This window comes from Lytechinus variegatus, chromosome 4 (genome assembly GCF_018143015.1).
Source record: "Lytechinus variegatus isolate NC3 chromosome 4, Lvar_3.0, whole genome shotgun sequence".
NCBI classification, from domain to species: Eukaryota; Metazoa; Echinodermata; class Echinoidea; order Temnopleuroida; family Toxopneustidae; genus Lytechinus; species Lytechinus variegatus.
Genome location: NC_054743.1, coordinates 39,166,859 through 39,182,091, shown reverse-complemented (window position 1 = coordinate 39,182,091; position 15,233 = coordinate 39,166,859). Strand labels below are relative to the sequence as shown.

The following is a 15,233-nucleotide window of genomic DNA, read 5'->3' as shown; positions in this document are numbered from 1 at the left end:
GATGATGTCAGACCCAGGTCGAAGGATTAAAAACGAAGGGGGACCTCCCTTAAAAAAAATCTCTGTTTACAAAATGTATGTGAGCGCCCCCTCCCCCACCCAGCTTCTCATACAACAGGGCCCTGATTCATAAAGACTTGTAATAACAAATTCACAATGTACTATCAGCCAATCAGATTGAAGGATTTTAGTAGCTTTTAACTCTTAATGCAAATTTGTTATTACAGCAAGTTTTGTTACACGTGCCCCAGGTTTGATGGCCATCACATGAAATTGAAAAAAACAACAACAAAAAAATCTACCATACAGGCATCACTTACATCTAGTGGCTGAGCAAAGTACTGTTCCGTAGGATCCTTTAGCTCTTGAGCTTCCTTCATTAACCGCTTTACAGCTATGGAAAAAAGAATATAAAGAATGTAGAATATAATCATTCAATACAGGTTATTACACTCTACAGTGACTTGGACTACAACTTAATATCTTCATTTGGCTTTATTCCACACGGTCTTATCCTTATCCTAGACCTACATGTAGTTCATCTAGTGACCACAAGCCTGCCTCTTTTAACACTTTGTCCATTTCCCAGTAACCCCTTATGTCTTAGTGATATCCATCTTTCTTTTAGTGATATCCAAGCTGCAAAATGTTGAAGACTTGGGTTCAAAATGGTCCTATTTCCAAAAAATTGGATGAATATGATATATCCATGACTTAAAATGAATAACTTTCCTTGATGAATTAGAGTTCTTTTTGGTATTATTTGAAAGGTCTTTTTAAGACACCAAATGACATCAAATTTATTGATGATTTTCATTTTTTTGTCAGTACTAACTTTACCTTTAGCTTTTTTATCAATAACACACATAGGAATATTTTTTTATTAGCATTTCCATTTATTTGAAAGCAGGATAAAAGGGCATAGGTGTCGGATTTTCCATGTAGATCATAGCCAGGGGCCTTAGACCCCTCGGCCACGGCACCTCCTTTAAAGGACAAGTCCACCCCAACAAAATGTTGATTTGAATAAAAAATGATCTACATGGAAAATCCAAGAAGCATAACACTGAAAATTTCATCAAAATCGGATGTAAAATAAAAAAGTTATGACATTTTTAATTTTCGCTTAATTTCACATATTTATATACACATACCGGTGAGCAATATGGTACGCAAATGAGGGAACTGATGACATCACTCACTCACTTTTGTATTTTATTATATGAAATATGATATATTCTAATTTTCTCCTCATTGACATTGTCCTGTGAAACAAAGTTTATTCCTCCCCTACAGCCAGAGCTTCGCCACCCGCACCCAACGACCGTACCGGCGTATGTAGGCAGCAGGGCGAGAAGGGAAAAGTGCGAGCAGCTGCAGGGACAAGGAAAGTAAACGAAGGGGCCAAAGGAAGAGGACCTGATAAAACATCCAAGCCAAAAGCCATGCGTTCTGTATCCTTTACAGAATCAAACAAGGATACTCAAGAAGACAAGAAAGGTCAGGAGAAATTGAATAAAGTCAAACCTACAACAAAGAAATCATCAGGAAAGAAAGGTGAAGGTGCAAGCACAAGTAAGGATACATATGACTGTGAGTACTGCCCTGAGGAAGGTGTTACACATATGATTGAATGTGAGGCATGTGAGAGATGGTCATGTATGACCTGCCATAATATTACACTTGATATGTACCATTTCTTCACAAATGAATCAAATAGAGCACACTGGTTCTGTGTTGATTGCGAAAAGGAAGCAATTGACACAGTAAAGCTAAAAGTGAAAAATAAAAAGACAACAACAATCTTGTGTAGTAATGTGGAAAAAGAATTGGATGAAGCTGTTGGGAAAATCTTACAAAATGCTCAACAGACAATGAAAGAAATGGTTGATGATGGTCTAAACAGGTGAAAAAATCCTATGCAGAAGCAAGCAAGCAAGGGCTAACCAATGATGGTTCAGGTCAAGCAAGGCAAAGAGTAACTATACTCCAGAGGTCAGAACTAGAAACTGATAAAAGATCTACAAGATATGACAAAAACAGTGAAATATTGACCACGTTGACTCATATGGTGGCATTGAGAGTGTTGTAAGCATGATCACGATGGAAGAACTGGTTGACAGAGAGCGAAGGAAAAATAATATTGTATTCTACAATGTACCAGAATAGAAACAAGTTCAGATCCAAGATAGGGTAGCTGAAGACAAGAAACTCATTACAGACATTGTCACAAATAGCCTCAAAGTGGAAGATGTCATCATTAATAAGGCTATTCGCCTTGGAGGCCAAAGGCAAGATAAGGATAAAGCAAGAGTTCTGCTTGTACACTTGGAAAACGAAAGCATGAAGAGGGACATTCTAGCAGCATCAAGGAAGTTGCGTGAGAATGAAAGATGGAGAAACACATCGCTCCTGACATGACGAAGCAGCAGCGTGAAGAGAGCTGGAAGCTACGCCAAGAGCTGAGGGCAAGGAGGGATCAAGGCGAAGATAGCCTGATGATACGACATGGTAAGATAGTATCACGATGGAGAAAGAAAGACTTCATAAAAGACGATAGAGCAAAATCAGCCCATCAAGATGAAAATCTCAAGGAAACTGTGAGTAATTCATCTCTTCCAACATCTAGCGATGAGGTCAGTGATAGTGATATTGAAATAGATGGCACATTTGGAGCAATTGGTGGGGCTCCTAAAACAGTATGACTCAAGGGTTCTACTGGAGAACAAGTGAATAATGGCATACAACTCAGCCGAAACAATTTGAAAGTGCTATACACAAATTCTGACTCGTTATTAAACAAAATGGAAAATCTACTACTCATTGTGATTGGAGTGCAAAAGCCAGATTTGGTTATGATATGTGAAGTAGCACCAAAAATCAAGTTTGTTCAAGCCACCCCGGAAGTGTTAAGACTAGAGGGATTTCAGACATTTACAAATATTGATCAGGAATCCAGTCTTCGTGGAGTGGTAGTATATAATAGTAATAGACTAAATGCCCATGAAGTTTCCTTTTCCGTAGACTTTACCGAATCCATATGGTGTTCAATCCAGCTAACTGGAAAAGATAGATTGTTAGTGGGATGTATCTACAGGAGTCCATCAAGTTCAAATGAATATAACAGGAAACTGTATGATCTTATTAAAGCAGCCAGTGAGAATGGAGAAAAGTACTTATTGATCACTGGAGATTTTAATTATCCCGAAGTAGACTGGGAGAAGTCATAAGTGAAAGCATCGCCCATTCATCCTTCAAACATGTTCCTAACTGCTATTCAAGAATCATTAATCTTATACAACATGTATTGGAACCAACATGTCATAGAAGCGGACAGAAGTCCAATACTTTGGACTTAATGCTTGCTAACACTGACACCATAGTTACTGCTCTGCAGTATCTTCCATCATTAGGACTTAGTGATCATGTATGCTTATTTGCCCAATTGAATGTAGATAATGACCTGAAAATGTTGGAAACAAAAGAAACTCCTACGATATTTCAGAAAGGAGACTATGAATCTATGAAACTTATTCTTGAACCAATCAATTGGGAGGATGAACTTGAATTACTTGATTGTGATCGAGCATGGAATTTGCTGCAAGAGAAAATGGAAGTTCTTGTCAAAAAGTATGTTCCAATGAGACAATGTAGTAAAGACAAAAAATGGAACATCTATATTACTAAACCAATCCTGAAACTTTTTAAGAAAAAAGCACGAACCTGGAAGCGCTATACCAAAAGTGATTATAGAAACAAAGACGAGCAGACTTAAATCCATATAAAAAGGCAAAGAATGAGCTAAGAAAGGCAACAAGAACAGCCAGTCATAACTTTGAAGATGACCTAGTGGAAAGTATCAACTTTAATCCTAAGGCTAAGGCTTTTTGGAATTACGCAATTAGCAATATCAAAGGTAGAAGTCAGATAGGAAGTCTTAGAAGAGATGATGGATCTCTAGTAGAAACTGATAAGGAAAAGGCAGATGTCCTTAAATACTTTTGTGATGTATTTACTGTTGAAGACTTACAAAACTTTCCAGATTATGTGACTGGAGTAGATGTTGATATACCTTGTACGGAAAGGCTAAGATTTGAATCATCAGATGTGATAAAAATGATCAAAAACTTGGATGTGTAGTGACAATTTCTGAATTTATTTTAGGATATCAAAGAAGCCTGAAATACGTTCTTGGGATACTGTGTAAAAAATACGTTTATCTCGTTTATGTGATACTGTGTAAAAAAAGAATCAAAAGCAATTAAGCCTTTTTTTTTAGTTGGACGCAAAGAAATATCCACCTGTTAATTTTAAAGACAGTATTTCCCGAACAGCAGGTGAATTTTCAAAAGAAAGCATTCCCAATACGTGTTGAACCCTAGGAGACACGAACTTAGTAATAATATGTAAATAATGTTTTTCTTAGTTACGCAAAATGACCAATTAGATCTCGCCCTGTAAGGGCGTTTCGTGCGTTCTTAATTGACGATACGGGACTCTTAAAAAAAGCCCGGTTGCTGATACTTCAGCAGAGTCGTCAGTGTTCAATTTTGGTTACATCTTTCTCTATGGGGATTTGAACCAATATCTCCCCGAGATCGTCGGCTTAGCTCCCAACAGCGTACCTCATCGATGCTGTCTGGGCTGGTCTTTTTGTAGAGGAGAAATGGACTCCTGTTATAGCTGACATTTTACCTACGTCTTTTTCCTGATATTAATCGGGTATGTACTCTGATATTTATAACGTTTCTAGTAAAAAGAGATTTGATATAACTAATTTCTTGACAAAGTATTTGTACTGAAGAAATAATGCTGAGTACGTCTATAGACGACTCTAGTTTTGTATGAAGTGTCATCCACATGAAATGTCGAATATTATAAGCAAAAAAATAGATCTTTGAAATTATTTAGGTTGATTTATATGTCATTGTAGACAGCTTAGTATTTAAGCGATCCTCACTTGTCGATGTTATGGAGAGTTTTCCAATGTACTAGTGAACATTGTTATTCGACCTTGACATTATGAAAGTCATTCTTGTCGAATTTCTTAAAGGCATATAGCCTAGTTTTACATGATGTACTTGTACTTTTCTTAGAATTATTGCTAAATAGACAATTCTCATTGTCATTATTATGAGATGTTAAATTATATCTTGTTACACGTTTTGAGGTCGTTTATCTCTATTCGACGACGAAGTGTATTAGGACACCGTTTGTTTTATTTTGATAATTGTCAGGTTCCACTGAGACCCTCACCATTGACGAGTTTTGTCCTGATATCGACGATTCATCTCGTTTCCACTCTCCGATGTACATGGCAGGCCTATAGCTACGTATTTCATCATTCCAAGTTCAGGTCGCACAACTCAATTCGCCAAGTAGACACCAACTTTTGTAGACAAGTTAACTTCTCAACGCTTTGGCCTAGTTTGGAGTTTATATCCTATTTTGTCACTTATCAATTACTCTGTTTTAAACTGATAGAGATCCTATACATTTCTTTGAATATTCGACATAACTTGTACTGTCTTCAGTTTATTGGATAAACCATACAGGCATTTCTTTGAGTTGTAAACACTCTGTAAAATTGTCATAGAAAGCATTGGAATCATTTTAATTATAAATTGAAGTCATGGAACCGTAATTATTTTGTCAAGTGCTTATTTTTCTTGAATGATCACGTATAGCTAAAAAGTTGGGATGTTTGAGTCGCCGTGCTTGTTGTTGCTTGTTTAGTTTTTCCCCTTTTTTTTTTTTTTTTTTCCTAGTCTGATTGATTGGTGTGTTTGATTTGTCTTTGCTATTTAGAAAAGAAACATAACATTTTCACCAAATCCTCCAAAATACTCAGATCCGTCCCAACAAAATGGTGATCCCGACGTGATCTGAAAGGGAGCTACAAATAGTAACCCTTAACCCTTATAGCGGCGAAACAGATTTTATATAATATACATAGTATATTTAAAGACGTGATCTTTCAGGATAGATAACGCACATTAGCATTGAAGGAATTAAAATAAGACTGTCATATTCTTAATAACATAGGAATAGGGTAAGTGCAGTGGTTGTACGCTCGCGCTATTTCACAATGTCACAAGAAGATGCCGCAGCGAAATCTACTGCTGACTCTGAGAGCATACTTGGAGCAGTTGCCTTAAAGCTGCCGCCATTCTGGCGAAACGATCCAGAGGTATGGTTCGCGCAAGCGGAAGCCCAATTTACCACGCGCAATATCGTAGTTGAGAGTACAAAATACTCTTACGTGATCGCGACACTACCACCCGAGGTAGCACAGGACATTCGCGACGTCCTGATAAACCCCCCTGTTAGTGAGCCATACACGACGCTAAAGAAAAAGATCATAGCGCGAACGACGGAATCGGAACAGAGAAGAGTACAAATGTTACTCACAGAAGAAGAACTCGGAGACCGAAAACCTTCGCAATTATTACGGCGCATGGAACAACTAGTCGGAGATCAAAAATTAGAAAGCGGTATACTTAGGCAGTTATTCTTACAACGCTTGCCGCATAATGTTAGACTGATCTTAGCCTCCACGAGTGAGTCGCTAGCCATATCGGATCTGGCCGCATTGTTATTCGACCTTGACATTATGAAAGTCATTCTTGTCGAATTTCTTAAAGGCATATAGCCTAGTTTTACATGATGTACTTGTACTTTTCTTAGAATTATTGCTAAATAGACAATTCTCATTGTCATTATTATGAGATGTTAAATTATATCTTGTTACACGTTTTGAGGTCGTTTATCTCTATTCGACGACGAAGTGTATTAGGACACCGTTTGTTTTATTTTGATAATTGTCAGGTTCCACTGAGACCCTCACCATTGACGAGTTTTGTCCTGATATCGACGATTCATCTCGTTTCCACTCTCCGATGTACATGGCAGGCCTATAGCTACGTATTTCATCATTCCAAGTTCAGGTCGCACAACTCAATTCGCCAAGTAGACACCAACTTTTGTAGACAAGTTAACTTCTCAACGCTTTGGCCTAGTTTGGAGTTTATATCCTATTTTGTCACTTATCAATTACTCTGTTTTAAACTGATAGAGATCCTATACATTTCTTTGAATATTCGACATAACTTGTACTGTCTTCAGTTTATTGGATAAACCATACAGGCATTTCTTTGAGTTGTAAACACTCTGTAAAATTGTCATAGAAAGCATTGGAATCATTTTAATTATAAATTGAAGTCATGGAACCGTAATTATTTTGTCAAGTGCTTATTTTTCTTGAATGATCACGTATAGCTAAAAAGTTGGGATGTTTGAGTCGCCGTGCTTGTTGTTGCTTGTTTAGTTTTTTCCCTTTTTTTTCCTAGTCTGATTGATTGGTGTGTTTGATTTGTCTTTGCTTTTTAGAAAAGAAACATAACATTTTCTCCACCAAATCCTCCAAAATACTCAGATCCGTCCCAACAAAATGGTGATCCCGACGTGATCTGAAAGGGAGCTACAAAATAGTAACCCTTAACCCTTATAGCGGCGAAACAGATTTTATATAATATACATAGTATATTTAAAGACGTGATCTTTCAGGATAGATAACGCACATTAGCATTGAAGGAATTAAAATAAGACTGTCATATTCTTAATAACATAGGAATAGGGTAAGTGCAGTGGTTGTACGCTCGCGCTCTTTCACAATGTCACAAGAAGATGCCGCAGCGAAATCTACTGCTGACTCTGAGAGCATACTTGGAGCAGTTGCCTTAAAGCTGCCGCCATTCTGGCGAAACGATCCAGAGGTATGGTTCGCGCAAGCGGAAGCCCAATTTACCACGCGCAATATCGTAGTTGAGAGTACAAAATACTCTTACGTGATCGCGACACTACCACCCGAGGTAGCACAGGACATTCGCGACGTCCTGATAAACCCCCCTGTTAGTGAGCCATACACGACGCTAAAGAAAAAGATCATAGCGCGAACGACGGAATCGGAACAGAGAAGAGTACAAATGTTACTCACAGAAGAAGAACTCGGAGACCGAAAACCTTCGCAATTATTGCGGCGCATGGAACAACTAGTCGGAGATCAAAAATTAGAAAGCGGTATACTTAGGCAGTTATTCTTACAACGCTTGCCGCATAATGTTAGACTGATCTTAGCCTCCACGAGTGAGTCGCTAGCCATATCGGATCTGGCCGCATTGGCAGACCGAATTCTCGAAGCGCACGTGCCTGTCGTGAACACCGTGGCGCCGGTTACTGATGCAGGGTCACACGCTATCACGGTTAAGCCAGCCCAATCCGGAGATACACAGGGTGCGAATTCAAACCTTGTAAGGCAAATTGCGGATTTGACAAAGCTCGTTCGTGAGTTAGCCACAACCGTAGGGCAATTGAAACATGACCGTAGTCGTAGTCGAAATCGCAGTAAAAGCAAGACGCGTGACAAACGTGATTCTACGCCCGTCAGTGAATCGCCCGAAGATAGAGGATATTGTTGGTATCATTCTCAATATGCTGAGAACGCGCATCGCTGCAAGGCACCTTGCAATTGGAATAGTCAGGGAAACGCATAGACCAGAGGGTTGGGGCGACAAACCCCACTGGTCAACCGGATAGTCGCCTATTTTACATTAATGATATCAATTCGCGAAAGAAATTTCTGGTTGACACAGGCGCGGCAGTGTCGGTAATCCTCCCGACAAAGCAACAGAGGGTTAAACCTTCTACCTTGAAACTACGCGCAGCTAATGGCTCGCGCATCACAACTTACGGACAACAGTCGCTAACGCTAGATTTAGGCCTACGTCGCAGCTGCCGTTGGATATTTATCATAGCTGACGTAACCATGCCTATTTTAGGTGCGGACTTTCTGCGCCATTTTCAATTTCTCGTTGATATGGCAAAGCCGAGGCTTATTGATCCCCTAACGAACATGCAAGTGTCAGGTAGACATACGGAAACCGTGTCACTTAGCCCCGTATTTGACACGCCTGAAGCTATTGATGCGTACACGAAGATGTTGCGTGATGAATACGCTGATATCACGATACCCGTATCGTCCTGCGAACCGTTCACAGGACGTTAAGCACAATGTGGTACACCACATTGAAACGCGAGGACAACCCGTTACGGCTAGGCCGCGTAGACTTACCGGAGACAAGTTAGACATAGCTCGTAATGAATTCCAGCATATGCTTGATTTAGGCATAATTAGGCCGTCTAGTAGCCAATGGGCATCACCGTTGCATATGGTGCCGAAAAAGACTGCCGGTGATTGGAGACCTTGCGGTGATTACAGGGCACTTAACAAGGCTACCGTACCCGACCGCTACCCTGTGCCCCATATTCAGGACTTCACCGCGAACTTGAATGGAAAGCGCATATTTTCCAAGATAGATTTAATTCGTGCGTATCACCAGATACCCGTCGCGCCAGGCGATATTTGCAAGACGGCTATATGTACACCTTTTGGCCTTTATGAATTCGAACGAATGCCGTTCGGTTTGCGTAATGCTGCGCAATCTTTTCAGAGGTTCATAGATCAGGTCATTCGTGGACTACCGTTCGTATATGCTTATATAGATGACTTACTCGTAGCTAGCGATAGCGAGGAAGAGCATGAACGCCACCTACGTCTGCTCTTTGAAAGACTTAGGGAGTTTGGTGTTGTCGTCAACCCAAACAAGTGCGTTTTTGGCCGATCGGAGCTAGAATTTCTAGGTCACCGTATCAACTGCGATGGAGTCAGTCCACTCCCGGACAAAGTGGATGCGATTCGGAACTGCAGTGTTCCCTCAACACTGAAGCAGTTGCGAGGATTTCTCGGGTTAGTGAACTTTTACCGTAGATTTATACCTAACTGCGCGCATATCCTCATGCCTCTCACAGACCTCCTGCGCAATCGTAAGAAGCGATCTAAGAAACCGCTAGATTGGTCGCCTGCGTGTACGGCTGCTTTCGTTGAAGTCAAAGAGAAACTAGCGCAGAGTACGTTATTGGCCTATCCAAATTCAGATTATCCTCTGAACTTGATGGTCGACGCATCAGACCGTGCTATTGGTGGAGTTATTCAGCAACTTCACGACAATGCATACGAGCCAATTGCATTCTTCTCGCGGAAATTGCTACCTGCTGAAACAAGGTATAGCGCCTTTGGGCGAGAGTTGCTGGCCATTTACTTGGCAATTAAGCATTTTCGATACATGCTAGAAGGTCGTCCTTTCTGCGTTTATACCGACCATAAACCTTTAACATACGCATTAAATGCCAAGCCAGATCGCCATAGCCCCCGCGAAATTCGGCAGTTGGATTTCATATCGCAATTCACCACAGACATCAGATATGTCAAAGGTCAAGACAATGTGGTTGCTGACACCCTATCTCGACCCGATATCAGCGCCTTGCATACCGAATCTCGGGTTGATTTCACGGATATTGCGGAAGCACAAGAAACCGATTCAGAATTGCAAGCGTATCTCAATTCCGAGATCAATTCTAGTATGGTGCTCAAAAAAGTACCAAGGCTCACCACTGGTGGCTCGATCGTATGCGATACTTCTCACGGACTCACCCGTCCTTTCGTCCCGAAGTCTCATAGGAGGGCAGTTTTCAATGCTATCCATGGACTCTCTCATCCAGGAGTCCGAGCAACACAGCGTGCGATTACCGCTCGTTACGTATGGCCGGGGATTAATAAGGACGTACGCAAGTGGGCCCGAGAATGTCTACCGTGTCAGAGGTCAAAGACTAATAGACATGTCAAAGCCCCACAAGGGACTTTTAGTACCCCAGACGCGCGTTTCGCACACGTTCATCTGGATCTCGTTGGTCCATTGCCCCATTCGAATGGTTATACATACCTACTTACGTGTATAGACCGTTTTACCAGATGGCCGGAAGCCATCCCGATAACCGATATCACCGCGGAAACGGTTGCCAAAACCTTCGTAGAAAGGTGGGTTGCCATGTTTGGTGCACCCAGCTCTGTCACCACCGATCGTGGCAGGCAGTTCGAATCACGCCTATTCGCGGAACTGACTAAGTTGTTAGGTACAACCCGCATCCGAACAACCGCCTATCACCCTGCGGCAAATGGGATGGTTGAAAGATTTCACCGTCAACTTAAGGCTGCTTTGAAGGCTTACGAGGATCCTTCTCGATGGAGTGAACAATTACCTTTGACACTCCTAGGTATCCGTTCTACCATTAAAGCAGATTTGTCATGCTCATCAGCAGAGCTAGTTTTCGGGACAACTCTGAGATTACCCGGACAGTTCGTTACGGCTGAGCGAACTGATGTAGATCCGAGTGACTACATTTCCCGGTTACGTAGTCACATGGCGTCATGTACACTTACCCCCACTAGAGCGAAGCAAGGATCGACGCATGTTCCTAGAGATCTTTTCTCGTGCTCGCATGTGTTTGTTAGGGTAGATTCCGTTCGCAAACCGCTACAACAGCCATACAAAGGACCGTATAAGGTGCTAAAGCGCAAAGACCGCTTTTTCACGCTTGACATTGATGGCAAACGCGATCAGATTTGCATAGATCGTTTGAAAGTTGCATATGTTGAAAATCAAGAAAGTCTGGAAGAAAGCCTATCAAAATCTAAAAGTATCGTTAAAGGCAGAATTCCAAGCTCTGTGGAAAAGAGTGCAGTGCAGAGTTCGCGCACGAGTACACCCACTACACCTATCCGAAAAACTAAATCTGGACGACATGTTCGATTTCCAGAACGTTATATTGCAGTTTAATTATCATGATTATGTATGACTCATACTTTGTAGTTCTGTTTATTGTAAATAGAATGTCGTAAGCAAGACATATTCATGACTTCCTTACTAGGAGGGGATTTTATGTAGTGACAATTTCTGAGTTTATTTTAGGATATCAAAGAAGCCTGAAATACGTTCTTGGGATACTGTGTAAAAAATACGTTTATCTCGTTTATGTGATACTGTGTAAAAAAAGAATCAAAAGCAATTTAGCCTTTTTTTTTAGTTGGACGTAAAGAAATATCCACCTGTTAATTTTAAAGACAGTATTTCCCGAACAGCAGGTGAATTTTCAAAAGAAAGCATTCCCAATACGTGTTGAACCCTAGGAGACACGAACTTAGTAATAATATGTAAATAATGTTTTTCTTAGTTACGCAAAATGACCAATTAGATCTCGCCCTGTAAGGGCGTTTCGTGCGTTCTTAATTGACGATACGGGACTCTTAAAAAAAGCCCGGTTGCTGATACTTCAGCAGAGTCGTCTGTGTGTAATTTTGGTTACATCTTTCTCTATGGGGATTTGAACCAATATCTCCCCGAGATCGTCGGCTTAGCTCCCAACAGCGTACCTCATCGATGCTGTCTGGGCTGGTCTTTTTTGTAGAGGAGAAATGGACTCCTGTTATAGCTGACATTTTACCTACGTCTTTTTCCTGATATTAATCGGGTATGTACTCTGATATTTATAACGTTTCTAGTAAAAAGAGATTTGATATAACTAATTTCTTGACAAAGTATTTGTACTGAAGAAATAATGCTGAGTACGTCTATAGACGACTCTAGTTTTGTATGAAGTGTCATCCACATGAAATGTCGAATATTATAAGCAAAAAAATAGATCTTTGAAATTATTTAGGTTGATTTATATGTCATTGTAGACAGCTTAGTATTTAAGCGATCCTCACTTGTCGATGTTATGGAGAGTTTTCCAATGTACTAGTGAACATTGTTATTCGACCTTGACATTATGAAAGTCATTCTTGTCGAATTTCTTAAAGGCATATAGCCTAGTTTTACATGATGTACTTGTACTTTTCTTAGAATTATTGCTAAATAGACAATTCTCATTGTCATTATTATGAGATGTTAAATTATATCTTGTTACACGTTTTGAGGTCGTTTATCTCTATTCGACGACGAAGTGTATTAGGACACCGTTTGTTTTATTTTGATAATTGTCAGGTTCCACTGAGACCCTCACCATTGACGAGTTTTGTCCTGATATCGACGATTCATCTCGTTTCCACTCTCCGATGTACATGGCAGGCCTATAGCTACGTATTTCATCATTCCAAGTTCAGGTCGCACAACTCAATTCGCCAAGTAGACACCAACTTTTGTAGACAAGTTAACTTCTCAACGCTTTGGCCTAGTTTGGAGTTTATATCCTATTTTGTCACTTATCAATTACTCTGTTTTAAACTGATAGAGATCCTATACATTTCTTTGAATATTCGACATAACTTGTACTGTCTTCAGTTTATTGGATAAACCATACAGGCATTTCTTTGAGTTGTAAACACTCTGTAAAATTGTCATAGAAAGCATTGGAATCATTTTAATTATAAATTGAAGTCATGGAACCGTAATTATTTTGTCAAGTGCTTATTTTTCTTGAATGATCACGTATAGCTAACAAGTTGGGATGTTTGAGTCGCCGTGCTTGTTGTTGCTTGTTTAGTTTTTCCCCTTTTTTTTCCTAGTCTGATTGATTGGTGTGTTTGATTTGTCTTTGCTATTTAGAAAAGAAACATAACATTTTCTCCACCAAATCCTCCAAAATACTCAGATCCGTCCCAACAGATGTGAATAAATCAGCTGGCCCAGATGGGATCCATCATAAAGTGCTGAAGGAGATGGGTGATCACTGAAATTATTGCAGAACCACTATCTATCATATTCAACAAGTCAATGCATGAAGGTAAAATTCCAGCCGACTGGAAAAAGGGAAATGTAATTCCTCTTCCCAAGAAAGGAAATAGAACACAGATTTCTAACTATAGATCGGTGAGTCTTACATCGATAGCAGGAAAACTAATGGAAAAGATTGTGAGTAATGCTTTAGTGGATCATTTTCAAAATAATCGATTGTTGTATTATAACCAACATGGATTCATCCCAGGACGGTCATGTTCCACACAGCTTTTGTATGTGCTTGAAGAATGAACACAAATGCTTGATGAAGGGAATCCAATCGATGTTTTGTACTTAGATTTTCGCAAAGCATTTGACAGTGTTCCCCACGAAAGGCTTCTACGTAAATTAGAGGGCCAGGGAATTACATGCCAACTTCTTATCTGGATGCGAGAATTTCTGACAGGAAGAGTTCAGCGTGTACGAGTAAATAGGGAACTATCTCCATGGTCTCCAGTATCAAGCAGAATATTGCAAGGGAGCGTTCTCGGACCTGTTCTCTTCCTAGTCTTTATCAATGACCTATCATCTGCTGTCAACAAGAGTAATGTTGCTTTATTTGCTGATGACACCAAACTTTACAATATAGTGACTTATCAGAGATCAAAGATCTGCAAGAGGACCTGGATAGACTACAATTATGGTCAGAGAACTGCCATTACCGTTCAATAGCAGTAAATGTAAAGTTCTACACATCGGAAGGAATAATCCAGAAGCAAAATTTTATATGCCAGAACAAGAAGTGAAGTCAGTAACTTCTGAAAAGGATCTTGGGGTAACAGTCGACAATCAATTGCAATTTCATCAGCATGTGTCTCTAGCTGTTAATAAGGCATATCAACTGCTCGGAATTGTAAAGAGAACTTTCACTCAACTATAAAACAAATCTACCTTGCCAATTCTCTTCAAGACGTTAAGTGTTAAGTAGGCCACATCTGGAATGGGAGCGTCATCTGGAATGGTAGATTTACAGAACATGCCAAGAAGATTGAGAGAGTAAAGAGAAGAGCAACAAAACTATGAATGATTTGAAACACTTACCATATGAAAGGAGACTCAGGGAACTTAACATGTACTCACCAGAAATGCCAAGTTCAAAGACCAGCTATGCATGAGATTTTCTGTGAATCTGAGTGAGATCACAGACATTGTGTACAATGTATATGGGGATAGGCTGTGATAGTTGTGTGAGACAGAGATTTGAGGGGATGAACAAGAGTCCAAAATGCTTGAGTCTCACGCATAATGCATGAGACTTGGTAGCTCTGACTCACTCTATTATAGGAGGAGAGGAGATATAATGGTCCACCAGATTATGCATGGATTGGTCAACATATGTCTCCAGACCATTTCTTCTCCAAGTCTGGTAGTAACTCTACTAGAGGTCACTCCATGAAATTATTGAAATCCCATGTAGCAAACTGGATGCGAGAAATAAGTCTTTCAGTAGAAGAGTAATCAATGACTGGAATAGTCTTCCTGAAAACATAATACAAATGCCATCAACAGACAAATTTAAAAGAAATATTGATATATTTTGGCAAATTAAGCACTTTGAGCTTC

The 15,233-nt window shown here is 40.0% G+C and overlaps 1 protein-coding gene across 1 annotated transcript in view; it reads right to left on the bottom strand.

Annotated features, from left to right (window-relative positions):
* Positions 1 to 15,233, bottom strand: part of LOC121414017 (ubiquitin-conjugating enzyme E2 J1-like) — a 28,326-nt gene that overhangs the window by 11,969 nt on the left and 1,124 nt on the right. Inside the window, exon 2 of the mRNA XM_041607057.1 lies at positions 321 to 394. Within this exon, the coding sequence (XP_041462991.1) occupies positions 321 to 394 (74 nt within the window). The remainder of the gene's footprint in view (positions 1 to 320; positions 395 to 15,233) is intronic.